This window comes from Myotis davidii, unplaced genomic scaffold (assembly GCF_000327345.1).
Source record: "Myotis davidii unplaced genomic scaffold, ASM32734v1 scaffold513, whole genome shotgun sequence".
In the NCBI taxonomy this organism is placed as follows: Eukaryota; Metazoa; Chordata; class Mammalia; order Chiroptera; family Vespertilionidae; genus Myotis; species Myotis davidii.
In genome coordinates, this window is record NW_006284436.1 from 2444841 (window position 1) to 2472738 (window position 27898).

The 27898-nt window shown below is 45.6% G+C and overlaps 1 protein-coding gene across 1 annotated transcript in view; it reads left to right on the top strand.

The window, feature by feature from the left end:
• Positions 1-27898, top strand: part of KCNMA1 (potassium calcium-activated channel subfamily M alpha 1) — a 699960-nt gene that overhangs the window by 626698 nt on the left and 45364 nt on the right. The window contains exons 21-23 of the mRNA XM_006754825.2: positions 1319-1442; positions 4752-4976; positions 8647-8839. Of these exons, the coding sequence (XP_006754888.1) occupies positions 1319-1442; positions 4752-4976; positions 8647-8839 (542 nt within the window). The remainder of the gene's footprint in view (positions 1-1318; positions 1443-4751; positions 4977-8646; positions 8840-27898) is intronic.

Consider the following 27898-nt stretch of genomic DNA (forward strand, 5'->3'; position numbering starts at 1 on the left):
GTGTCTGCATTGTGAACATGTAAGTAGAAGTGTCAGGAAAATTTCAGAGGGAAAAATAATGTCAACTAAATAAAGGTCACACTTTGATGTTTGAAGTAGATTACTTAAAAAGTAAAATCACTTTACAGTAAATATCTGGAATTTAAACCTATTTATATTTTCGATCTTGAATGGACAGTATTATTCAGGAAAAAATAGCTCCACTGCAGGGATGCCTGGGACATTGTTCCCACTATACGTAGTCATTGTTGTAGCAACCCAAATGACCCAGCCCAAACCCGAGGCACAGAACCACTATGGGAGATGGAATCTGGACACAGATATGGCCCAACACACAGGAGTGTGTTTCTTATGCTGCCAACTTGTTAGACCTGCCTGATTCTATTGCAATGCTAAAGGGTGTCGGTGTGGCTCTGCCAATCCATTGGAGGGGAGGACTGTGTATTAGCCTCCTCCCTTTCCACTAGTGACAAGGCAAGAGAGGGCGAATGCAGCCCTGAGAATTCAAGACATGTGTATTAAGATGCATCTGAGCTTGAGGCTCTCCTGCAGGGATGCTGCAGTTGGGAGGTGAAGGTGGGGTGGGGTGAGCACCATTTGGACAGTTAGTGCAAATGCAGTTGTCAAGGCAAGGAGAGAGGGTGTTGCTGAGTATTGAAATTATGTATTCCAGATGTGGGCGTTTGGTAGTCAGTCTGCTCTGAAGTGACATGCTGCTGAATCTTTAAAGGGCTTCAGCCGGGGAGAGCAAAATCTGATTGGGCAAATTGCTAAAATATTTAAAGTGCAGCCTGTTAAAGCTTTTACTGCGAAGAGAATCACGTCAGAAGTTGTAGTCAGAAAGAGCGAGTAATTGGCTTTCCATCCTCTTGCCAGTCAGTCAGCATGAGACCCTGTACCTGTTCCTTCCTCTTCATTGCCAATACTAACAATGAACTGTGTGTGTGTGTGCGTGTGTGTGTGTACACATGTGCACACGCTGGAGAAATTGGATAGCTGGTCAAATGAGAGGGGGACCAAGAGTGACCTCTTCATAAAAGGGAGACCAAATCCACAAAATAACGCGAAGGCCATTGTAGCAAAGGGGAGTAGGAGAGGACGGCAGAATTATTACCTGACAGAGGTCTCCTGCACTTCCAGGTGCTGGTGGTTTGGGCAGTTGTCTTTGAAAGGATGGGTTTCGCAAGCATAGGAATGGCTTTCAGCGACAACCGCGTCTCTGTATCCTTCATCTCCTCCGCCATGTAACTCAGGGGGCGCTTTTCATTTATAATTTATCACATTTTTCACTTTGGCTTTCCTGTCCTTTTCTCCCCAGGCATGACCCCTTGTTAATTCCCGGCAATGATCAGATTGACAACATGGACTCCAACGTGAAGAAGTACGACTCTACTGGGATGTTTCACTGGTGCGCACCCAAGGAGATAGAGAAAGTCATCCTGGTGAGTGACAGACCGCCAATCGATGCTGTCCGCTTCTGTCCCCAGCTGTGTTCACTAGGCAGTGGTTTCTCTGACTGCAGATTGGGATAACTCAGCCCCGGGTGCTAATTACTTTTAACAATTAAAACTCAGGACACATATTGAAGCAGTTAGGACTCTCGTAAGAACATGAACCAAGAGTAGAATTCCCTCTAAATATTTATGGAGTCCTTACAATAAGATCACATGCCTTATGAAAGGCATCATGGGAGGACATATGTACCCTCACTTCTGCGGGTCTGGCTCTGGGGCCAGAGCCTGCCTGTGATTTTTAGCAGCTGCACGGCCATGTACAAGTCACTTGACCTCCTTGCACTTCAGTTCTCTCTATCTGTAAGAACATGAGATGAGAGTGACCATCGCTCATAGGGTTGTAGTGAAAATTAAAACCCAATATATAACTCAACAAAGTTATCTATTGTTATCATTATTACTGTTAAATGACATGAAGAAATCTGAATACTGCCTGTATTGTTATGTGTTTATAACAGTAGCTTGTGTTCATCTAGCTCTGCACACTTGTGATCCTTCTTAACACAGAATGTAGACAGGTGGAGGGCTGATGATGACAAATAGTGCTACTGATGAGATGGCCTCAATCTTAAGGAAATGATAATCTAATTGGAGAGAAAACATAAAATATAACCATGAAACAATACATTTAACGCTACACATTAAGAGGCACAAAGTGCTATTCAAATTTCAGGGAGAAGCCTGCCATGCATTTAAGTGTCCCGGAAGTCTTATTGGATATAAACAGGTTGTGCCTCCAAGGGTTTGAGGCCATGAAGGTCCAGCTTGAGTCGGGCCTTGAAGCAAGCGAGGCAGACACAGGATACACACGTGAATTATTTCTCCAGTGGGTCTTAAAACTGGCAGAATCAGATTCTCCAGAGCTGAGTTCTTTTACACAAGGTACTCCAGGTGGGGTTGTGGCTGATCTAAGTTTCTGGGGTCAGCATCTGTCCCTCAGCCACTCTGCTAACTGGTGCCTTCCCCACCTCCCTATTCTAGATGCCCTGCTCCCTCCTCTGGACCCAGTTTGGATTCCTCCGGCTTGTTGAAGGGAGCTAGCTCCCAGGTGGTCTGGCAATTCAAAATAAGTAGGAGCCCCATCACAGCACCTTACAGTCTAGTTGACCCTCTGCTGGTGGTACCCAGGCACACACACTTTCTTGCAGCCAAAATAATCAACTCCAGGTCTCCTCCATGAGGTGGTGATGTGGGCTGTGACTCCCAGCGGGTCCCCCTTGGCCACAGTTTATGAAACATTTCTTACAGCCGGTGTCTTAGGTGCTCCTGTGCTATTACAGAGGGAAACCAGTAATGGCAATAGCCCCTATTTTAGTCTAACGATCAGGGAGTGAAAGCTAGCTTTTCCCATCCTTGGGGGTTACTATAATAACCCTGACATTGTCATGAATTGCAATATTGGCATTTAAACAATCAATACACGGGTCAGTTCTGGGGATTAAGTGGAGCAGAGTTTGATATGTGCAGTGGACATTAATATGCCTCCCTCGAAGCATTATAAGCCACGTGGGGCTACCCAGGCATTCAGTGGGTGGACAGGAAGGCAGGCAAGGTGGGAGGTATTGGGCCAGAAGGAGAGGCAGACAAAGGCCCACAGCTGGCCTTCTTGTGTTGGTGTCTTTACCAGCAGTGAGCGAAAGCACCAGCAATGGCTAACATTGGTGTTTCCCGGGAAGCTGTGTCCTCTTCTGATGGGGGTCATTTGATTCTTTCCTTTGTCTCCTTTGTAGATTCAGGACAGGGTTTGGGGAAGACACAGGCTGTTGTTTCTCTTGTCAGTCTCGCTCTAGATCTTTTTAATGATTTGGGGGAATCTTCCTCTGGTAACTACACAGGTGAGCCACGCCAGGCATGCTGCTGGAGACCCCAGGCTGCAGTGGACAGGGGTCAGTTGTAAAGGGTCATTTAATAAATAATTTAGGTTTTGTTGGGCATACGATCTCTGTCAGAGCTAGTCAGCTTTGCCATGACAATGTAAAAACAATCATTGGCAAGACCTAGATGAATAAAATCTGCTGTGTTGTAATAAAATTTTATTGGAATTTGAATTTCATATAATTTTCACATATTGTGAAATATTCTCCGTTTGATTGTTTTCAACCATTTTAAAATATAGAAATCAATCTTAGCTCACTAGCCATGGCCATAGAAAAGTTGGTGGTAGGCCAGATTTGGCCTGTGGGCCATAGTTTACTAATCCCTGGCTTAGGGATATTCTGTTCTACCTACTGATGCAATGATGGACTTAGCATCTCACGGATGAGTCTAGAACTAAGAACTCACATTTCTTGAGACCAACATAGGATTTGATCATTTTATCTTCATTTCAGCAAGAGAGGCAGAAAACACAGCTCTCTCTCTCTCTCTCTCTCTTTTTTTTTTAATCCTCACCAGAGGATATGATTTTTTAAATTGATTTTTAGAGAGAGAGAGAAACACAAACAAAAAAACAACATTGATCGGTTGCCTCCCACACACGCCAGAGCAGAGATCAAATCCACAGCCTAAGTATATGCCCTGACCAGAAATCAAACCTGCAACATTTTGGTGTACAGACCCTCCCTCCAACCAATTGATCCACCTGGCTAGGGCAAAAACACAGCTTATTTTATCAACAATTTAATAGAAACTAAGTCTTCCCTTTCCAAATAAAATAAATATTGCTATTTCCTCTGACTTTCCCCTTGAAAACCATTAAGAAAGATCTGCTCATAGGAAGGTATGGCATATCTTTTTAAAATCTGTTATTAAAAAATGTAGTGGTATGTGCAGGTATATGTTTCAATATATTTAGTACACCCAGTGTAATAGATCACACATACTCAAATTATAAATATATATATAGTATGTGTATAACATTGTTGAAATAAAAATTATAGCATATAATATCACATAGTAAGCACTCAACAAGTGCTTGCTATGTGTGTTTATTCTTCACACTCGTGATTTTTTAGTTATTTTTAAAATATATTTTTATTGATTTCAGAGAGGAGAGGGAGAGAGATAGAAACATCAGCTATGAGAGAAAATCATTGATTGGCTGCCTTCTGCACGCCCCACACTGGGGATCGAGCTCGCAACTTGGGCATGTGCCCTGACTGGGAATTGAACCATGACCTCTTGGTTCATAGGCTGATGCTCAACCACCAAGCCATGCCAACCAGGTGATTTTTTTAGTTCTTACCACAACCTGAGGAGGTCTCGTCTCGGATGCTCATGCACTTCTCCTTGCTGCAGACTCGAAGTGAAGCCGCCATGACTGTCCTGAGTGGCCACGTGGTGGTCTGCATCTTCGGCGATGTCAGCTCAGCCCTGATTGGCCTCCGGAACCTGGTGATGCCACTCCGCGCCAGCAACTTTCATTACCATGAGCTCAAGCACATCGTGTTTGTGGGCTCCATTGAGTACCTCAAGCGGGAATGGGAGACGCTTCACAACTTCCCCAAAGTGTCCATATTGCCTGTAAGTCCAAGGTCACATTATTGATGGTGGGGTTTTTTTAAATTCCTTTCATTCACAAAAATTCCCTGATGGATATAATAGTTGGAGCTTTGATCACGCCTCTGCTTCTTTATCTGGTTATGGGCCTGAGGACTCAGCCCTTCCTCTACGCTCCATCTAGGAATATCCAAACCCCGGGGACCTTATTAAAAGGAATTTGCAGCCCAGTTCAGTTGCTCCTCAGACATGAAGTTGAGCTGGTATCAAATGTATTAACCGTGTCAGTGTCTAAACACTCTCCCATGCCTACCCAAGCCTACTGCTGTGCGATAGCATGAAGTTTAGAGCAGACTTTATGTATGGAACTATTTATATCACTTTATTTATGGGGGAATCTTGATTGTACCACATTCTGTTTTTAACTAAATGTATTTACCAGAGCTCTTTATTTATTTTTGCTCTATGAAGGCCTACCCCTTCTGCTGATCAGCCTCTCCCCTTCCCTCATTTAGCAGCCTGGTGTGTTTCCCCGGGTTTGTGTGTGTGCCCCACATGCGTGACTGTGCTATTTTTTTCTGTATGTTTGTTTATTTATTGATTGATTTCAACAGAGTGGAAAGAAGGGAGGGAGAGAGAGAAAAAAACATCAGTGTGAGAGAGAAACATCAATTGATTGCCTCCTGCTCACACACTGACTGGGGCTGGACATGCAACCTGCAACCCAGGTACATGCTCTGACCGGAATCGAACCCGAGAACTTCCAGTGCACAGGGACCACACTCTAAACCACCGAGCCACACAGGCCGGGCAACCTGTGATAGTCTTGATTATGAAACACCGCTACCCAAATCTGAAAGGAAAATTTGGTACTTTACAACTTAGTGCGAAGACAGGGCATACATGATCTGCGGGTCATGAAACTACTTCCTAATTATTAATAAATATATTTGCCATAAATGTTAAAAAACTGTTGTACATTTCAACATTTGATACAGTTCTCACTGTCACGCATCCATGCAAATATCGCTTGTTCGCCACACATTTTTCTTGGAAGTTCATACCCTGGAATTGAGGAACATGAGTTTGATGCTACATTTTTAGGGAGCTGGGTTTTTTCCCATTTATGGAGCTGAAATTCATTATTTCTATGATTAGCTTCCAGAACCTCAAAAGTAGAAAAAAAAACAGTGAAGAAATAAAATTCAATAAGTACGTAATAAACTACCCACAAGTAATATGTATTAGCAGCCACCATTTGTCCTTACATATGCCTGGCAGGATAGGTATTCGATAAATATTTAAAGACAGGAGAAAAATATAGACAAATACCTTTTGGATGCTGGGCCCATAACTCACTGACTTAATAAACACATGGAATTAAAAATAGTCACCTGCAGAAAGCCAGTCATGCACATTGAAGAGTGTAAATAGATACACACCTTGCGAATTTCAGACATCATTGATTAGCTTCTATTTTTCCATGATTATCTTCCTCTGTGAGATCTTACACACAGAAAGTACCTTGTAACCCAGCATGTAACCCAGCAACCTTTATTATGTTGCTGGGTTACATGAATCTGTGTGTATATGTGATGTTGTGTGTCTGTGTGTGGTGTGTGTTTCCTTTTGCATGCCCTTGTACACATCCACCCACCTGCCTGCATTTATATGAATGAGCTTTTATATTTGCAGGTCTTTTTCAAACACTCCACAATTTAGCATACTCAAACACCACATATTTGTACAAAATGGCCCTTCTCTGTCTTCACATATTTCATTGTTTAAACAGTGCCTCACAGGGAGGGCCAACCCTGAGAAACACAAAGCGTTTTTATGTATGCCATTTGTATTTCTTGAATTTTGAAATCACACCTATACAGCTGTGCAGGGATTGTCTTATGTCATAATTTACCTCTGACTCCCCACAGGATGATAATTAAAGGAATATGGATGGAGGCAGTTGAGGCTTATGCACTGGCACAGTGACTCGGAAAGTTGGTCTAACTTCTTTTGTACCAAGAGATCCCAGGAGGAGAGGGGACCCTTCTTCCCCTTCTCTCGATGATGCTCCAGAGTCTGGAATGAGTAGCTCCTCAGTCCCTTAGTCCTGAACGCCTCTCCCTCCTTTGCTCCACCTTGTGGCAGTGTCCTGGGGGCTGAGAAGAGAATCATGAATGACACTAAGTCATATGAGAGGGTTGATGGCCTTGATCTCCGCAGCCAAGTCCAACCTTCTCACAGCCCCTTTTCCAGGAAGAACTAGAGAAAGGTACCCAGAGATACAAGGCGGCTGGCAAACCCTGTCCCTACACAGTCAGTAGGTGACGGCTACTCGGGTCTCTGTGCAGGCAAAGCAGAGGCTGGATTTCGGCTGGAGGACCAAGGGGGCTGGGGCTGACTGTGAACTCCAGAGGGGTGTCCCTGGGCGCTCAGCCTTGGATGGCCTGCTGAGGCCTGCTGTGCCTCCTCCTGGGGACACAGAGCAAGTGGGTTCGCGCCCCTCACCTGTGGTTGCCTTCCTGGCCTCTCTGTCATCACCTCCCTGATCTGTCCTCCCCTCCCCCACTATTTTGTTGTTTCAGGATTTTAAAAAATCCTGTTTTCTGCTTTATTTATTTTTAATTACACTAGGAAAATACAAACGCGTCCTTGTTATAAAATATCAAGCAATCGGAAGTATGTAAAATCAAAACCAAACTTTTCCCTTCATGCCAAATCTTATTCTCCTCCCCAGAGGTAATTACTGTTATTAGTGTAGTGTGAATTTTTCCCAAACTTTCTCTTTGAATGTACATATCTTTATACATAAATTCATAAACGTATAGTTTCATTTTGTGGGGTTCTTTTCACATAAATGATGTCATACTTTTCAAATTGTGTAGAACTTGTTTTTTCCTTTTCCCACGTATTCCTCTGAGCAAGATTCTTCCAAGGCGATGCCCGCGTGGAGAGTGGTTCAGTCCCTTTCCTGGCTGCATATATATGTGCTATGTATGTGCTATGTATACCCCATGGCGTGTTTAGCCATTCCTATGTTGTTGGACAATTAGGCGATTTCCTTTTTTTTTCTGCTAAAAATATGCAATAAAATTCCGTGACCTGAAACTTCACTCCTTTCCCTCTCCCCTTTGTAAGATGCACGTAGCTGCCCTCCCTCACATCCTCCTAGGGCAGCCTTGTCTCAGCCCCATCTCCTCACCACTGCTCATTGGCCATTCCCCTTGCCTGCATCCGAAATTCTCCTTGGAGCTGCTGTCTTTTGCTTGTGACAGAAGTGACCTGCTATTAAATAAACAGGCATTTGAAACCCACCCCCTTGTTACGTTCTGAAAGCCTGAGGTTGCCACAGGACAGTTCCTTAAATCAAGACAATTTCCAGCAGGAAGGAGATGTGGAAGCCTGGCATTATTCTTCCCTCGTTTGTTAGTAATAGCTTGATTGAGTATTGAGAGCGAGCCTAAAATGCTGCCATCAGCACCGGCTACCCTTTAGATTAGCACACAGCTCCTATTCCCCTGAATGCAGTTAGGCCAGCTTAATGTCAAGGCATAAAGAAGATACTTGTTAAATAATTTCCCAAAGCTCCAGCGCGATCTTTAATTTGTTTTTATTTTTTTCTCTCTATCCCTCTCGTCCCTCGGTCTCACTTTTGCTTCTCCTTTTTTTTTTTTTTCTTTCCTCTCTGCCAAAGGGTACGCCATTAAGTCGGGCTGATTTAAGGGCCGTCAACATCAACCTCTGTGACATGTGCGTTATCCTGTCAGCCAATCAGAATAATATTGATGATACTTCGCTGCAGGACAAGGAATGCATCTTGGCGTCACTCAACATCAAATCTATGCAGTTTGATGACAGCATCGGGGTCTTGCAGGCGAATTCCCAAGGTAAGGACAGCCTGTAATAGTCCTCTCCTGTGCCTGCAGGGGACAGGGGCTGGCAAGAGGGATATCCTTCACTCAGTAATTCAGAGGCTAGCGTCGGCCTGCCAGGCAGTGGAACCCGTGGTCACTGTGGTGGCGCTCAAAGGGGCAGGCGCTGCCTCTCCTGGCCATCCCAGGACCCAGGCAGGAAGACCCCCACTCAGAGCACGCTGCCTTCCTGGGGAATGAACCAGCCTTTACATCGCCACCCCTCAGCCTTCCCAAACGGTGGTTTTGTGACCAGGGTCACCAACTAAATGTCAGAGCACTGAAAAGAGGCTGGCTGAGCAATTCACAGCGTTTCTCCCCAGAATCTGTCATTGCCACTGACCTCTGCGACGCTTTGCTATTGTTATCGCTGCTCAGGGGGGTTAAGCTTTATGTTATCATATGCCAACCCAGGGATGTGGCCCTGGAGAGAGGGGCTGTGTGGGCACCGAAAGTCCTTTAGCAAGAGGTGGTGATCCTCAGCCCATGCATTGTCTGTAGGGAGCTAGTAGAGCTAAATGTCACCTCGGCTCTGCCCCAATCTCCCTGTCATTTTCTCTGGAACCCTGGGCAGGTAGCTACAAGCAAAGATGTCACCGGGGAGTCGCAGGCAGGTGGCACAGCAAAAACCCCGTAACAGCCTTTCTCATTAGGGCCTCAGCAGGATAGGCCGGGAGGCATTTCCCCCCGAAAAGCACCACTGAGGAGGCTTGCTCTGAGCTGTAGGATTATTTTCACATGTGGTCCACTGGATGGATGGCACTGGGGCCCTGAGGAGGACCTGACTCCCATCATTCCGGGAGCCAAGGTAGAGGGAGCACAGCCCCTGGGAACCAGAGCTGCTGGGGCATGGCACCACCTCATTGACGGGATAAAGCTCGGCTCCACACAGTGTAGACTTGTGCCAATTCCGCATCACCACCACCTCCTTCTAACATCTGGTGGACATTTGCTGTGAGGCCAGGGACAGTAGTTCCTCGAATCCTCTTCCTTCTGTGGTTCTGGGCTGGAGTCTGCCAGTGAGAGCGGGGGTCTGAGAGAGACCTGGAATGGAGAGAGCAAGGGAGGCAGCTGCTTCCAGACCCTGAGCGGATGTGAGGTTCCGAGCCGATCTCAGGGCAGCCTAAGAACCACGGCTTTGGTGCTGGGGAGTGAGACGCGGGAACGGGTTTCTCTGGGCATCTGAGACTCACGGCATCTTCTGTGAAGCTCCGGAGAGCCTTCCACTTGGTGTTGCAAATGAAATGGTGAATGGTGGCCCATTCGACTTGCTGCCATAGCCTTCCCAGTGGTGGTGTCAGCCTCTTCATACTCAGAATAGAGTGGCTTCTTTTCTTAACTCTGATGGGGACAGCCGGAAGCCTAGTTTGGACCTCTCTACTCTCTCATCCTCTGTCTCCCCTGCACCATCTTGATCTTGGTGTCCACTAACTCAGCGGTACCCACAGGGCAGGACAACATTCCAGGCTCAGAGAACAGCTCTTACCACACAGCTGCATGCTGTGGAGGCAGAGAGCGGAAGTGACAAGGCTGTGAGCACACAGCAAGCTGGCCTAGGAGGTGCCTTTAAGTACTTGTACTTCCGTATGGGTCCTCTAACTCCAGAAGGGGCACTGCCAGGGTCCTTGTTAGAAATGCGAATCTCATGTCTACCCCAGACCTCCTGGGTGGGAAGCTGAATTCTAAGGGTCCTGGGTGACTCATGTGCACAGCTTTCAGGCACAATCAATCTTCACGCTAAGGAATCCAGGTCCAGCGAACATGCTGACCACCCTGCCAGACGCTCCTCCTCTCCTGGCAGGACCAGCACGGGGAAGGGAAGGAGGTGGAGGCCGAAGTGCTCCCTGTGGGTAGAGGGGGCCGAGTAGGAGGGACAGGAGAGCACCCCTGTCCCCAGCATGCCCACTTTCTCCCAATCCAATCATTGGGATTTTCCAGGTCCATGGATCAAGTCTTCATGTACAACTTAGTTAGACAGTTGGCCCTTGAACAGAGAGATTTGTGCTACAAGGGTCCACGTATACACGATTTTCCCCCCAATAAATACATACAATGCTGTAAATGTATTTTCTCTTCCTTATGATTGTCTTAATAACATTTTCTTTTCTCTAGCTTACTTTATTGTAATAATATATCTCTATGTATAAAAGGCTAATATGCTAAGTGTCCAACCATCCAACTGGTTGCTATGATGTGCACTCATCACCAGGGGGCAGACACTCAATGCAGGAGCTACCAAGCTTCCAGTGACTTGGCAGTAGTGGTTCTCGGGGGATGCACCCCAAAACCAGAGAGAAGGGAACCCAATTCCTTACGGGGCCATGTGACTCCACCTTTGGCTGTGGGTTATGTTGTTGCTGGGGCACTGTCAGCCCCGAATCTGGTTTACTGCACACTTGCGTTTGCGTTCCACACCCTGTATGACAGCAACTTTGCAGAGTGCCCTCTCGCACTCCGGGACCCCTGGGGGGATGTTGGAAAGCTGGGTTTGGCCCGATCCCCGCAGGCCAGCCAAGGGACCCCACCTGCCAGAGAAACCCCACTCACTTTGCAAACACCAGGGAGGGACCACGGGAGGTTGGCTCTAGGGTGTGTCTGGCCCATTTTACCCAGTCCGGTTCCACCAGCCACCTTCTAATTAATGTCCTTCTAATGTGCACAAATCCATGCACTGGGTCACTGGTGGTATATAATACATATAACATGCATAATGTTTTAATTTTAACTGTAGATGTTGTTGGTAAGGCTTCTGGTCAGTGGTAGGCTATTAGTAGTTAAGTTTTGGGGAAGTCACAAGTTATATGTGGATTTTCAACTGCATAGGAGGTCAGCATCCCCAACCCCTACATTGTTCAAGGTCCAACTGTATATGCATCTGAAACAGGTGTTCCTTCCATCTCTCACAAATCTTATCTGAGCCTCTTAGATCCTCTCTGGTGGCCAAATGAGTAAAATATCATCCCTTTCCCAGATACCCATCCAAAGCTCAAAAGCCTTATTTACTGTTTTTATCACAGAAATAAGCAAGAAAGGTAGGTTTTGATGGGAGATAAGGAGGAAAGGGGGAGTTCACTTTTCCTGAAAAAAAAAAAAAGAGAGCGAGAAGGGGACTTCTTTTGTACAAGCACACACGTACACATGTACACATGAATATATGTGTGCACACACGGGTGCACATGTGCACACAGGAAGGCAGAGGATGTGCTCTGGAGATCCTCCCAGGTTCCCAGCAGCAGTAGAACGGAGGGCGTGTCCCCCAGTCACCAGCAAGCAGTTGGATCTGCTCTCAGTGAGAGACCTTGGGAGCTGTGGACACACTGAGCCCGTATTTACCTTCTTTCTTGCTGTGACTGCTCTTCTCATTCTTGCTGCTTAGTTTCTAATACTCTTCTCTGGTGACACTCTGACCTTCCCAAAGACAGTCGTTTGGCAGTGGGTGTTCACGAGGAAATTGGCTTCCTCCCTGAGGAACAGGCTCTATAAATTCACCCACTTCTGGGGTCCATTCCAACCTGAGGGGCCAGGTAGATGAGCTGACATGTCCGCCTTCGAGAGCAGTACTCATGGAACTCAGATATGTTGACTGCCATTCCCCTGGGCATTGGAAGGTCCCAGTGGATTGGAGTTACAGAGCACAAAATGGATTCCTCTTCCTCTTTCACTTTGGGAACCAAATGTAACCCCTCCCCCCAAGTGTTAACTACATAGATTTCTAGCCACTGCCACCCAATTGTCCTTGCTATTTATTCTATAGTCCTTGTAAAACCCCATTGTTTGCTTGGTCCTGAGAGCTACATCACTACCTCTCTAGAAGGCAGAGGGGCAGACATTTGAACTCAGGAGAGATGCGTGTGTGCCCTTGGACAGCTTAGTCGCGCATCCCTATGCAACTTTCCTTATGGAGAGTTTTTCTACCCTGATACGAGGTAACATGAAAAATGTGTCTTAACAATGTGAAGGGAGAGTCCTCATCGGGATTTGTGTTCAGACAATTGGCACTGTATGCCACTTGGTCTCCTGGACAAACAAAACTTCATTTCCCCTCTTCTCTTTTCACATCCTTTGTGGTGTCGCTATCTGAGCCCACATGGTGTCAGAGCTGACCCAGCCTGGGGATTCTGGACCAGACACTTTCTAAAATGATCTGAGATGTGATGGCTGGTTGTCGAAAACAATTACAGAGAAGGTGGCACACCCCATGCGGACGGTCTATCCGATGTGACAGTTGGGTCTATGAGATGCAGTTTTAATATACAGCAGGCAAGACCGCAGTGACAATTACATAAAGCAGGTGAAGCCGCTTCTTGCTGGTCAGCAAACATCAGCTCAGAACCACTTTATGGCTCTTTACCAGCAACTAAGTGCCTTTATTTACAGAGCGCCTGTCACTTCCCTCTGGCTGGAGAGCTGGTGTATTATTTAGCACACATTTATCTGGGGAAAACATTTCAATTTAAATCAGCTGGTACAACAGTGGCTCTTGCCAGACGTTTTCCCCGTGGTTTTAAAGGATAGGAACTGAGTCGGATCTTGGAAGGGAGGGCGAGCAGGGAAGGAAGGCCATTCTCAGAGAGCCGCTGGAGTCAGCACCTGAGAAAAGGGAGCACGTGACTGAGCTTCCCATTATGCCTTCATATTGTTATGAAAGGGGCATCTTACAATTTCTTCCTGCTCAACCTTAACCCTCAAGGGAAAGAAAGAGGAATAAGTGAATGTCCATTATGTGTCAGGCCCTAAAGTGTCAGGACACGGGGATGATATGGATTCAGCCACTCACTGTCCTTGAGGGGCTCAGGAGAGTGGAGGAGGCGCCCCCATAAACAGGGGCGGTACAATGAGACCAGGGCCAGGCTAGAATGCAGAAGCACATCCTCGTTTTATACATTTCAAGGAGTGGAGAAGGTTGCCAAGAAGAGTTGAACTTTGAAAGTGAGTTGAACACATGTAGCTAGTGTGACTGAGGAACTAAACTTTCCTTTAATCTTAATCAATTTAAATTTAAATGGTTTCATGAGATCAGTGGCTACCACATTGGACATTACAGGTCTAGGCTTGTTGCTTTGCTAGGGTCTGGATTTATAGGAAGATGATGATTAAATCTATCTTTTTAAAAGATAATGGGCAAAAAAATTGAGCATGGTTTAGAGATGGAAAGAGATGGTGGTATGAGCTATATAAGAAAGCTACTGCTATGCACTGCAAAGGGTGGGATGAGGGCTTACAGTACAGATTGAGGGATTCAGTAGCTAGGAGAAAACAGCAACTGAGATGAAACTGAAACAAAAAAGTAGCCACTGAAGACCAGTCAGACAGGAAGGAGGTGGGAGTGGGTAAGGATTAGATATTGGGAATAAGTTTGCTTCAAGTTTGGCTACGAGCTGGATGCAAAAGTGATTAAGCAGAGGACCCAGGGGTAGAAACAGGATTGGAGCAGAAGATAAAGAATTGGGTCCTGGTCCATTTGAGTTGGAAGTATCTGTGGACTATCCAATAGGAAATTAAAACATGCGACTATAGGGATAAAGTTAGGTTAGAAGCTATAGACTTGGAAGTCATTGGAGAGTGGATACTTCCCAGGGACATAAGCTCCACCAATTAATTAAAAAGGGATTAACATGGGAAACATGACACTGAAGGGACAAACAGGGAGAGAATCCAGTGAAAAGAGCTGAGGGTAGAGACAGAGGAGTGTACCTGCGTGGTATGAAAGGTAAAGAAGAGAGCTGAAGAAATTCCAGATTAGCAAACTAGACTGTATCCTAATTACTTCTCGATACATGTGTTTTCCTGAGTAGACCGTGGGCCCTTTAAGAGGTGAGGATTCCTCCTCATCTTGTTTATCTTCGTGTCCCTAGTGCCTCCAGCACAGGACCTGACAGTTAACGTGCAATGAGAATTTGTTGAACTGAAGAGATTTGAAAGGAAATGGTGTTTAGCACTGTCAGAAACTGCAAAAAAGTCAAGTAGAAGGCAGGCCTAAAAGAGACAATGGTACGTATGTCCTTCAGGAAGTTGTTGATGACAAGCAAGAACAGCTGAGCAGCCAATGGCCAGCAGAAACCGGTATCCAGGGGTCTGAAGTGTTAATTCAGATAAGATGAGAACTGGAGACTGTATATTGCTTTTTGTGCTGATAGAGGGAGAAATAGGATATTTCACAAGATCTTGTCAAAGAAAAGGTTTTTTTTTTTGTTTTTAGAAGAGGGAGAATTATAGCTTATTTGTTGGCTGCAGTAGACTGAGTTAAATCCCAAAGAGGGAACATTTGAAGCTATAGGAGAGAGTTGTTAAATGGTAGTGAGGGGGACAGAGAGAAGCAGGAGAAGATGATGTGACCTTCAAAGGGAGAAGGCTGGATGGGAAAGACTAGAGGGAGCAGCCAGCTTGGTTTTCCGTGAGGAGTTAAGGGAGTGGACAGTTGGGACAGGAAACTGATGAGATCAGACACTGCAGGAAGCATGGAAGGGAGAGGGAGGACTGGAGGTGGAGGAAAGCACGGGCGAGCATTGGTGAGCACCAGCTGAGGGTGGGACCATGAAGGTGTAATTTTCTATTCAGTGCTTGGCAGGAAGATCAGATAAAGGAGAACTGGCTTTAGCTTCGGATACAGATGCAGAGTAGGCAAGAGATTCTGTGGTGCTGTTGAGAGAATATTAAAATGAGGGGCCACCTTAGTCCAAGATGGTAGAGGAAGAAGTCAAACCAGAGTTAGGGCTTATAGACCAATGGGCCAAAAACGGAACAAGAAATATACCCTGTGAAGTCAAAGAACAAAGGTGTGGAGCAAAGGGGTGGGAGAGCTGAGGGGTGGGAGGTTGATCAGTGAGAGGAGTACTTGATGGGCTCAGGGAATGAAATACAGAGCTGCCACAGAGATTGGCGATGTTTCCCTGGAAACAGTTCCTCTCCACGAGAATTCCGAACCCAAAGCAGAGCCCCTCTGAACACCATGAGCACCACCACCACTGTCACCAACACCAGCCATAATGCTCATGCTTCATGGGTGCCTGCTGCTGTTATAGGATAGATGTTTTGGCAACCAAGACAATATGCATTTCTTAGATCATTAATTTTCACACGTGGCTGCACATTACAATCACTTGAGAAACTAAAAAATATTGAGGCCTGAGGTGCACCTCTGCAGTTGTCATTTACCTGGTCTGAGTACAATCTGGGCATTGGGAGTCTTTACAAGCTCCCAGGTGAGTCCCCTGTGCAGCCGGGGCTGACAGCACTGCCCTGGGTGCTCCTGAGAGGAAGTGTACTAGGTAAGGAGGTTAGCATTGTGATTGCAAAGTGGAGGAACTGAGACTTAGAGAGGTTAAGTAATAGTTTTTAACCTGGGTCTCCTGGCAATCCTAAGTTGTAAACCGTTTTGATTCTTTAGGACAATTCTGTTAGCTCAACTTACTGATCTGCCTTCTTTCATAAGTTTTTAGTATATATATTTTAATCCTCTTCCAAGGCTATCTATTTTTTAATTGATTCGAGAGAGAGAGGGAGAGGGAGAGAGAGAGAAACATTGATATAAGAGAGAAACATAGATTGATTGCCTCCCACATGGGCCCTGCCCAGAGATGGAACCTGCAACCCAGGTACCAGGTATGTGACCTGACAGGAATCAAACCTGAGACCCTTTGGTGCACGAGGCAATGCTCTAACCACTGAGAAACACTGGCAAGGGCTTCCTTTCATATTTGTGGATAGGCTTTAGCGTTCCCAAGACTGAAAACCCTGAAGTGGAGAAAAAAGTGGTGGGGGAAAATGGTGGAAATGCCAGGCTCTAACAGTTTTCTGCTAACTGTATTTGTCAATCTTGTCCTTGTCATATGTCTCAAGGTGATAAGTAAAGGCCAGTGCATCGGCCTTCTTCTTGACCACAGCCTTTGAAAGGTGGCGGAGCTGAGACCCAGTACTACGCTGCTATTACTATACAGGAACATTGCTCACCCCAGAGCCACTGTGTGCTCCATTCAGAGCCTCCATTCAGTCTCTTTGAGAAACTGAGCATGCGTATTTCAGTGCTGATGCTGTATGTGGATGGTGGTGTTCAGGCTCCTCTGTTGTTCCCTAACCTGTTATATGCTCTTCATTCACCTGTTTCATGCACCTGTCCTGAAGGTGCCAGTCCAGTTCCACAAATACGTCGTAAGCACCTGTTGTGTTCCCAGGCTGTGCATGGCAGGCATTGCTGGGGAGGCAGGGCTCATAGAAGACATCTCTGGTCCTTGCAGCCCCCTATGCAAAAGCATCACTCTGCTTCGGAGTGCTGGCGTATTACTGTGAGAATTACAATCTGTGGAGACTAACACTGGGGACAAGGAGAGAAAGGGAGTGGGTTTGAGAGACACTGAAGAAATGCATAGGATTTCAGCAGGTGGAAACAAATAGGTCTGGCTGCAGTCAGAGAGAAGAATAGCAGTTGGGGGCAGAAGTACACGGGGACTGTTTGAAGGACAGCAATGAATATAATTTGGCTGCAATCCAGTGCGTGTATAAGACAGCAGGGACACATGAGGCTGAAATGTGGGTTGGGCATTGGGGATTTTTTCTCTTTTTGAGTTAGGAAGCTGTAAATAACTTTTTATGAATTTCTGAGTTAGGAAGCTGTAAATAATTCAGTAGGCACTGGGGAATTATGGAAGGTTGCAAAGCAAGTGAGTGATGGGATTGGACCCGAGCTTTAGGGAGATTGATCTGGCAGTCCCATGAAGCATTGCTCCAGGTTGGAAAGAAGAGGCTGCAGGGACACTGGGCGAGGACTGGTTATCCCGAGGAGAGCAGGGGCCTTGAACTGGAGAAAGAACTGGAGGTGCTAGCGTGCCACGTGGTAAATGTAAAACAAGACTGGATGTGAGCTTCCTGCTCAGGGATGCGGGGCAGTGACGCCCATCACAGGAAGTGCCCTGGGGCGTGGAGGGACTGACAGGGGGGAGAAGTAGTGTCAGTAGCATTGGGTGTTAGCCTGGTTCATTTCCATGTGACATTGACAGAAAGTGCAGGTGGGCATGAAAACAGGGTGGAAATGAAGTCCCCATGCCAGGAGCGGGCAGAGCTGGAGAGCCATTCCATTGCTCATGCTCTAGGCGTGGAGGAGAGCTTCAGGGGAGTGAGTGAGAAAGGAGGGGGGAAGGACAGAAGCGTGAGGAGCGTCTTGGCAGTGGGCAGAGGAGACCATTGATAGAAGCTGGACCCACCTCTGAGCCACATGCCTCAACTCAGGACATATGTCCACTATGTGGTTTTCCTTGCCTCCTTTACGTTTATTTTTCTATAATCTATGCCTCATGATAGCCACCAAGTTAAAAAGACTCACCATGGCTTACACACACGCATCAACAGGCCCACAGCGTGCCTGATGTCCACGTGTAAATGGATGCTCTGCTTTGCCTGAGGGTAAGAGCCTCCAGCAGGGAATGACCTTTTCCTTGGAGACATGCCTGTGGTTCTTCGAGCAATAGCGTTGATTGGGGGCACCTAAAGTCTGACGTTGCTTTTACTGTTCCAGAGGAGAAATGCGCCTTCTGTTTTATCTTTGGGGAAGACCATATGGATTAGAATCTCTGAATCATTGGATGACAGAAATCAGGATTGAATGGGCCCTTCCTAAACTGGAACTTTCAGACGAAACCCACGGGATGGGATGGAATGAGGACCCCTGAGCATTAGGTTTCAAATAATCACTGAAGACAGCCTGCATAAACCCCGCTGATGGAAATGTAATTTATTTTGAGCAGAGATTGTGTCGTCCTGGTGGGTCGGAGAGGGAGTGTGTCAAGAGCTATGAAGATGTGAAGGGAGGAATTGACAAACAGGAGAACGTTGCCAAGGGGATGACCAGAATGGGGAATGGCTCGGGCAACATGTCACTTGCCAAGCAGCTAAGAGGGCGGGGCTAGCGGGCTGCAAGGGCCAATTTATCGTCTGCTCCATTGCACAAAATCAGGACGGGTGGCTAATGATGAAGGAGAAGCAGATTTCAGTTCCACATAAGGAAGACATTTCCAGAGCAGAAAGGGCTGCCTGAAAGTGTAGCGAGGGTCCTATCACCACATGTCCATTTGCCAAAGGAAAGTCACTAACATGCTCTTTGTGATGGGAAGGAAATTGGATGGGATGAGCTCTGTGGTCCTTTGTAACTAGGGTCTCTGGTGTTTTGATTTTGATGACATAGGGATCTGCTTTTTTGATGACCTACATTCTTACTCCCTTGGGAGAGCAGGGTGTTTGCTGGGATTGGGGCCACATTGAGTCTTTTAGTGGAGCTTTCACATCCTTCTCAAATGGCACTGCTTTTGTGTGGGAGCTGGGCAGTGGCCGGCACTGCAGCGAGCAGCTGCACATCTGGCTTTGCCATTCATGTGACAGACCACCCCCATCTTCAACTCCCATGTCACCCTTCAACACCTGCCCTTCCCAGTTTTCTCCCTCCTTCTACCCTTCCTCCCCCCCAAAGCCTCGCTTCCTGTATGCCCGCTTTCTTGCCAGCATACCTATACACACGTCCTCACACACATTCTCCCTCCTTGACATCAGAGAAGCGCTGTTTTTCAGCTGCTCCCATGTAGCGTTTCACTACCACAACCTTCGCTCTCAGTTCTAGAATGGTGATGGGGGAGAAGACGTGCCTCTTTATACGCGCCCAGCGAACCAAGCTCAGCGCTACAATATTTTTCTTCTCTTGTAACTGAAACTGCTGTTGGCTCCAGTCCCAAAAACCAGAAAGACAATTATATGTAACTGTTTAGAGATTTATAAATACCACACTGGAGTAGCCCGTAGGTAGTAACTTTAGACACCCAGCCCGATAATTTTCTTTTATTGGTTTGTGATTTAGATCTTATTTTGAGTCCTCTATAATAAGACTGGTACATTTCATTAAAAGCGCTTACTAAACAATAAAGCAAGTCTGGCTCCGGGCTCCGGGCAGGTCTCAGGGGCCGAGAGGGGCCGCCCTGTGCCATTCCTTCTGCGGCATCGCCAGCGAGCCTCCGCGCCGCGGTGCTGAAGATGTATCTCTGAAAAGCAGCGATGGCAGCTGTTTTCTAAACGACTTCAGCTTTTTGCTACACAGCATCTCTCAGCACATGAGAGAGCTTCTGAAGACAGCCATTTACTATTCCGGAAGAGATTCCCAGGGAAGGGAACAAGGAAAAGCAACAGCAATGACAGCAGTAGCTCCAGCGAGAGATGGAGAAGCCTGGGCCGCTTTGTGAGCCTGAGGTCTGAAGGCCCTCTGTGCTTGCCGGCCTCCCTTAGGGAGAGGATGGGGGAAGAAACAGTGAAAATGGACCGAACAACCCTTTCTTTCCAGTTGCATAGAGAGCAGAGTTTCGTCCCCACACTGTGCCCAGCTTGGGACAACTGCAATGAAAGGAAATCTTAGCTTCAGAGACAGAAAACAGATGTCGCCTGGTGTTGGGGTTGGGCTGAACCCCGAACATCAGGCTTTCATGAGCGGCTTTAAAATTTGGGTGCCTAGTTAATGCTCCTTTAAAACAATTAAAGTTCCTTTTGTTTTTCAGCTGAGTCGTGGGTGCCCCGGGGACATTCATATGCAATATCTCATTTAATCTTCCTGTTAACCTGCTGAGACAGAGGTTATTTATCTCCATTTTACAGATGAGAACACTGAGGCTCAGGAAAATTCCACATCCTGCCCAGAGTCTCATAGCTCGTCAAGAGAGGACATGGAGTTGATCTCCAAACTGGTCCCAAAGACTGAGCTTTTCCCAGACTGGTGCATTTCATTAAAAGTGCTTACTAAACAATAAATTTTATTTTGGCACAGTGTGGGGAGGAGACTCTCTCTGTATGCAGTTGGAAAGAAAGGGTTGTTTGGTCCATTTTCACTGTTTCTTCCCCCATCCACTCCCTAAGGGAGACCGGCAAGCACAGAGGGCCTCCAGACCTCACAGGCTCACATCAGTCTGCCTCCCAAAAGAGAACACATGTCTAAATCCATAAGTGCTTTTCAAGGTCAAGGCAGGACACCTGAGGACAGACATCCAGGGACATGAAGGCGCTCAAGTCATGCCATTTCAACTCTTAAACTGCTCCTTGCACCCAAGGGCTGGAGTTTGTTTTGAATGTTCTTGTCTCCGTGCATCCCATTGGGTGGGTCCCTGGCCCGCCCCATTCCAACCATCAGAGACACTAGGGTTCTTTTTCCTGACCCCAGTCTTTCTTGCCACGACACCTAGACGAACAGGAGTAGAGTTGGGAGACGTATGAAGAGTTCTGCATAGCCTGCTTCTGTGAATAGGATAATGGTTTGAGCTTTTCATCCTTTGTTAATATAGATCTTATTTTGGAGCTGTTGGAAATCAGTGGAAAGTTTGAAACTCAGATGTTGTGTTGTGTGTGTGGGTTTTCTTTTGTCTAAAAACTTACACAACATTTCCAGGTTTAGTTTACTTATCCCACTCTCCAAGTGGAAGTTTCCATGGAAAGTAGTAGATAAAAGTGAACAAACCACTCCAGCCCCAAGCCTAGGATTGCAGGTATGTTACGCTCGAAAAGTTGTCCAGAAGAATTGTCCTGCGGGAGGAAAGTGCAGCTGTAAGAGAAGTCTTGTAACCTAGGACACTTTGACGAGACCACGATAAGGATGGGTTGATTAACAGTTCTTGTCCTGAGCTTCAGCATGGCTTAGGCCCTGTGCCTGAGGTGAGGGTCCCTCATGGACACTTTGAGGCCCCTGACGAGACCACGATAAGGATGGGTTGATCAACAGTTCTTGTCCTGAGCTTCAGCGTGGCTTAGGCCCTGTGCCTGAGGTGAGGGTCCCTGTTCTTCCCATGGTCTTTGCAGACATGATGCTAATGGGATCCGTAGGCAGATGTGACAGACACTCAGAATAAGTGGCATGGGACAACCTGAGTGCACATGTTTAACAATACTCAGTCTAAACATTCTGGAGTACTGTGTAAAATGCCTGATGTGTGAATCGTTTGTAATTTTTCGAGGCATGAATTTAATTCACATGCTGTGAGGATAGCATGCATGCCTAAAGCTAACAACCGAGCCCAGCCAACTACCCAATGCGTTTTTGTCTTTACCCATTCTTTTATAGGCAAAAACTCATGTGAACTCCTAAAACCCTTTTTTCTTTTCTTAAAAATTGCCTTGCAAATAAGCCAACTGATTTATAAATGTCTTTAATTATGGATTTATAGAATATCAAAGGAGATGAATGATCCTATAAATTTCAATGGAATGTTCTGGAAAAAGTTAGTCTCCAAATTCTAGAAGATCAGTATAGTAGTCACTGAGCACCAAGGATTTTCTACCAGATATTGTGTCACCCGGATGTTACTACATGATCACGATATGTTATGGGAAGGGAAAGGTTGCTTTGGGTTTAGGATGGTTTGTGGTGTGAGCTCCAGAGTAAGTGGAGTTGAATTTGAAAAGAGCCAAGATTATCCCATGTAAAGGGGCAGACGGAAGGGGCAGAGGCTGGAGAGAAGGGAAGACCAAGTGTACTCATGAAAGGGCACTTGGTTATGTATCTACTAATGATATAACTGAGGGGCCTTAAGACTCACGGGGTGTCAAATGACCACGAGAGGAAGTCACTGCTAACTGGGTAGGCCCTCAAAGCAACAGCCTGTTCTGTGTCTTACTAACCTCCCCCTTTCACCAACCGTCAGAAATATATTTAAATACTTCACACAGCACCTCTCATCTAGTAGATGCTTAGTAGAGGTTTGTGGAGTGAGCAAATGAATGATTTAATCCTGCTATCCGTTGTTTGCAGCCTGCTCTGTCTTAGTTTGCCTTCAAATGAGATCAAGCAGCTTGATGTCTTTATTAAATATCCCATCCTTTCCTTCCAGGCTTCATTCACTCTCCACTCACTTGACAGCTGAGCACTGGGAAAGTGTTACAAAGACCGAAGACATTGAACTTGTCAGTAGGAGCTGTGGTCAGATTTGTCCAAGCGTTCTCTAGTGTAAATCATCTCATTCCTTTTGCTAGCTCCTGGCCTCGTTGCAGGTCCTATTGCATAGTACCAGCCCAGGGCCTAAGGATGCTGTAGGACTGGACCTACAGTAGTTCTATAAAGGGCAGGAAACATCTCTATTTCTGCTCCAGGAAGCTTTGAGTGGCTCCGGAGAGCTTTCCTGGCCACGCGGAGGTGGACACGCTTCTCAGCAGCAGGCTGGCCAATGGCGCTCCCACGCCTGGGCCGGGGGAATTCAGTGATGGCCTTGCTGTTCTAGTTATTGTGGTGAATCACAACAGGCTGCAGAGTGTGTAGGGGCAAGGAACCAGGTTTTAAATCCTACTGCCTGGGCCGGGGGAATTCAGTGATGGCCTTCCTGCTCTAGTTATTGTGGTGAATCACAACAGGCTGTCAGAGGGTGTAGGGGCAAGGAACCAGGTTTTAAATCCTACTTTTGGCAAGTCATGTGTTATTTGACTTTGGATAAGCACTCTGTGATTTTATTCCTCCCTCTATAAAATGGGGCTTGTTATAGTGGCCCCACCCAGATACCCTGAGGGGTTGTGTGAGAATCCAACAGTGACGGCTATGGACGGGTTGTTAAAACATCAAGGTAGAATGAGTACTTTCCTGTCAAGTTTAAATCACAGCACACGTGGGCTCTGGAACTGGCAGCCTGGGTTTGAGTGCCAGCAAGCCACCTACTAGGCTGTAACAACTATTGATACACCTTGTCTCTCGGTTTCCTTGCTGAGAACACTAGTTGGGAAGCATAGAATGGGTGTTATGAAAATGCAGGGCGTTGGAGAAATGAACTTTGACTCATGAACTTCCAGGTGGTTCCCAGTCTCACACCATCCTGATCGAGAAGGAGCGGGGAAATAAACCCCAGTGCGCATGTGGGGGATCAAGGCCGGTGGCGCAGGTGGTTCTCTGGATGCTAATGGGCTTAGGAAATGGAAAAGTTTTGAAAATCAATCAGACCCTGAGTCTAAGGACTAGCAAGGATGGTAAATAATGAGCATGTCAGGGTTGAAGTTTCACACTTAATCTATAAGCCTACTCTTAATAGGCCCCAGATGATTATACATTCATGGTGGCTTTCTATTTATTGGGATTATATGAAGCTCTTCCACGTTTCTAAAGGAAGTCCAGGCATGTCTCTCTCTTATTTGTTTGCATAAAGGATCCTGAGGAATTTTTAAAGGAAACCCTCCTTTTTATGAGCATTAATTATACACCATGCAAGCAAGCGATGGCCTATACGTTATGAAATATTAAATCAAAATGCTCCCCACTCCTAGCTGTACCGGAGATAAATATGGCAGGATTTTGAAGCCCCTCTCGGAGCTGTTTTGCCTGCAAATTTATTGTTTTGTCTCCATTTTCGGAAAGCTCCGTTTTCTGTGAAGTATGGCACTCTGGGTAGTTTTTAAGGCGCAAAGTCCTCTGGAGTTGCCTGTGTCGGCAACAACTCTTATGTAGATGGCACACGAGGGATGGCGCGTTGATCGGCTCCTTTAAGATGACAAATGGGCAGGGAGCGTTATTGTCTTTGATTGCACGCCTTACATCATCTGTATGTAGGAATAAGAGGGCCATACTTTATCTTTAGCCATTTTATAAATATTTAAGTCCTTATAGTTGCCTGAAGATATTAAAGCATATTTTACAGTAGTCGGAATATAAATATTATATATAGCGCAAGATACCAAAGTAGTTTAATGAATTCATAATTTTCTCTTCACATTTATTGGAATGTGTTTTATGTTCCAAAAGTTCCATTTAAAGAATAAGATCCCATTCTGCTTTCTGACAACACACTAAGTGTTGGCTGGCGTTGCAGGCGGGGTCTGGGTTCCGATGTCTTTAGACGCTTTCATTAGAAGTCAGGGGAGCAGGAAGTCAGGGCCCTGGGATATATTTCCTTAATCCCTACATTTAAAAATACATATAAATAACTTTTGAATAAACAATTCTGGTGCTTATTTAAATCATAAAGCGTTCCAAAGAGAAAACGTTTTATAGCTTCTTTCTTCTATTTCAAGGAGGTTAATTCACAAAAACCTAAGTAAGAACAATAAACATGTGGTTTGTAATTTTCCTGTCCTCCCCACCCCACCCCCTAAAAGGGGACACAGACCCTGTTTGCCAGGATAGAGCAGGAATCTCTCGGTATCGACTTGGACAGTGACGTCCCAGTGCGTTCTGCATAATTCTCTCTAAGAGAGTTCCAGCTTCTTAACCAGGTCCCAACGGCAAGGGGGTGGCAGGGAGAATATGACTGCACCTCTTTTCAACTTTCCAGTGAAATAAAAAGACTCTCCTCTTTAATATTTCACAGAGTTTCTCCAGCTCCCAGCAGGAGTCCATGCTGGGTAATGTTTGCTAATTACCAACAAGGAAACTAGACATACAATGCTGGTAAATTACCTGACCCTTTCCATTTTAACGAGGCAACAAGGATTTCTCGAAGTGATGTTGTTTCACTGGCTAATGGTGTCAGCAATGTTGTAATTGTGGGTTGAGACACATTAGCTGAACAACCACATGTAGAAAGGGCTTTCTCTCCACAAGCCCTTCGGAGACTAGAACCTTATAATCATTAAGCCTTTGTCATTTGCATGCTGCTAATCACTTACTTTATTATCCTGCATATCCATTGTCTTTCTTTAATTGCTCTTTAAATTAAAATTAAAAATAGTTCTCAAGCCCACAATGGCTAGGATAGCATCTTGATTATGAAGATAACTTCAAGGAAATGGAACAACTGGTAATGTATTGCCAGGATTATGAGAGAGTCCCACTGTTATGTACGCGCCTACAGGCCCCAGGGGCCTCATTGTGGCAGTTTCTCTTCCTTTAGCCCATACTGTTTGTTTAATAAATGGTTATGTATGGCCTTTCCAGCCATTATAGCAACTTTGGAGAAAGTACATCCTTTTCATTGGTTTGGGCACTGAAATCTCATTCATTCTCTGGGCAAAGGTATAAAATTGAATTGAAAGGCAAGGTCTGCACTAGAGGCTCTGAAGAGACCCTCTTGATTCTCCTCACTAGTTTATTCTGTATCAGCTTACTTTAAAAAAACAAAAACCTTAGCATCATCAAGGAGACATACATTTCAGAGCCGGAATGGGCCTTAGAGTCATTCCCATTTTACAGATGAAGAAACTAAGGATCTGAGCAGTTGCCAGGACTATGTTCACCCAGCAGGATTTGAACCCAAACTGTCTGTTAGTGAGTGGAGTGGATGAGGGCTCCTGGAGGAAGGAGCACGTGTTATGGGCTACTCCTGAGAATGGACACGATGTCGTGCCTTGAGTTGTAATACACAAGCTGCAGGGTTGTCATGGTGCAGGGCCTCAGTGTGTGTCGCTTGCCTACATATATCGGTGTGTTTGTTGATGCAGACTGTGTGCCAGGGTATTCAAGAGAGGGCTGTGTCTTTCATTTCTTAAAACAAAACAAAACAAAACAAAACAAAACAAAACAAAACACAATCCCATGGGTGACATGCAGTCATTCCTGAATATTGAGTGATGAAACCCAGCGTTATTATGGTTGCAATATTATATATGAGGCCCCAGAATTGGGATGGTACATTTTTTGGATCCAGATGGGATTGGGGCATTGCCCTGTCTGTCTCAATTTTACAGACGGGAAAACCGAGTTTGATTAAGAGAGTGATTTCCCCTAAATTCTCACAAGAAGTTAGTGCTAAAACCCATGTCTTTTGATTCTCTGTTTCTCTGTCAGCATTACAAGTCTATTGTCATCATCATCATGATCATCATCATTGTTGTCATTGTCTTCATCATTGTAAATAAGTTGTTACTTTTAAAGTGTCAGGCATTGCTGTACGCAGTGTACCTGTATTATTACTTAATCTTCATAACATAGAGGCTCACAAACAAGCTAGCACCCATCAACCTCTCTTTTTTTTAAAAGTGTGTGTGTGTGTGTTTGTGTGTGTGTGTCTGCTGACCCCCAAGATCCAAGATTCTAGTTATATAGTCATCTGCCAGCATAAACATATACGCAAGAAAGCCTTAAAACTTAAAAGAAAAAATTTACAGTGCTCTATTTTAAAGGACTATCACATGTTTGGAAGCTGGGCTGCTATTTCTGCGAGGCGCTGTCTCGGGAGCCTTTCAGAGACAGCTGGCCCGGTGCTGTGGGTGATGGGCGTCTGCACAGCAATGCCTTGGATCACTTGGCAAATCCATCTTTTGCAACTACTTAATTTTCTGTGCACTTAAGATATCGATGTTTTCCTTTGCTTGTGATTTCATAGGTCTCCTTCTTGCTACACTGGCCATTGGTCCATACTAAACCAAACAACTGGGGCCCATTTGGCATTGGGTGTTTTAGATGTAAAAGGACATTTGAACTGCATGACAAATGCCGAAAAACAAAGCCCATGGCACTGAGAACATAAAGAAACTGTTTATAATGTAAAGGTGGTTACATTTTCAGTCAATCTATCACTTTAATGAGCTCTTTGCATTTCTTTGATTAATGCTCACAAAAGGGGGAGAAAAAAATTGATGTAATGGAAACAAAATGGCATATAGTCTTGGCAGCACGAGGGCGGTTTCTGTGTGTTTTACGAGCATCCGCTTCGTATCACTGTCTTGCGCTTGCATGTCTACCTTTTCCCTGGCACAGTGCGCCCCTAGTTTACTGGAAATGTGATCCAGCATAAAAGAAGAGACCCCGCATTAGAGGCCTTTGTCCTCTTGTGATGCCAGCAACGAGGGAAAGTCCAGGACAGGAATGAAGAATTAATAATAATAATAAAGAAAAGACATACTCCATGCCATATTGAAATTAAGAATCCAACAGGTATGCAGGTTTTAAAAGAGAGAACATAAAAGATGCTTTGAAAACATTACAATTGATATCTAGTACTTACTATGTTGTTAGTAGTAATCCCTACGGTTTAAAATAGTGAATAATGGGAATGGGAAAGTGCAGGGGTGGCATCATCATGAGTAACTAACGGGGGGCACGTTAGACCAGGCGGTCTTCCTGGAGGAGGTGAAGGAGGGCAGGAGCTGGGTTGAGAGGGAAGAGGGGAC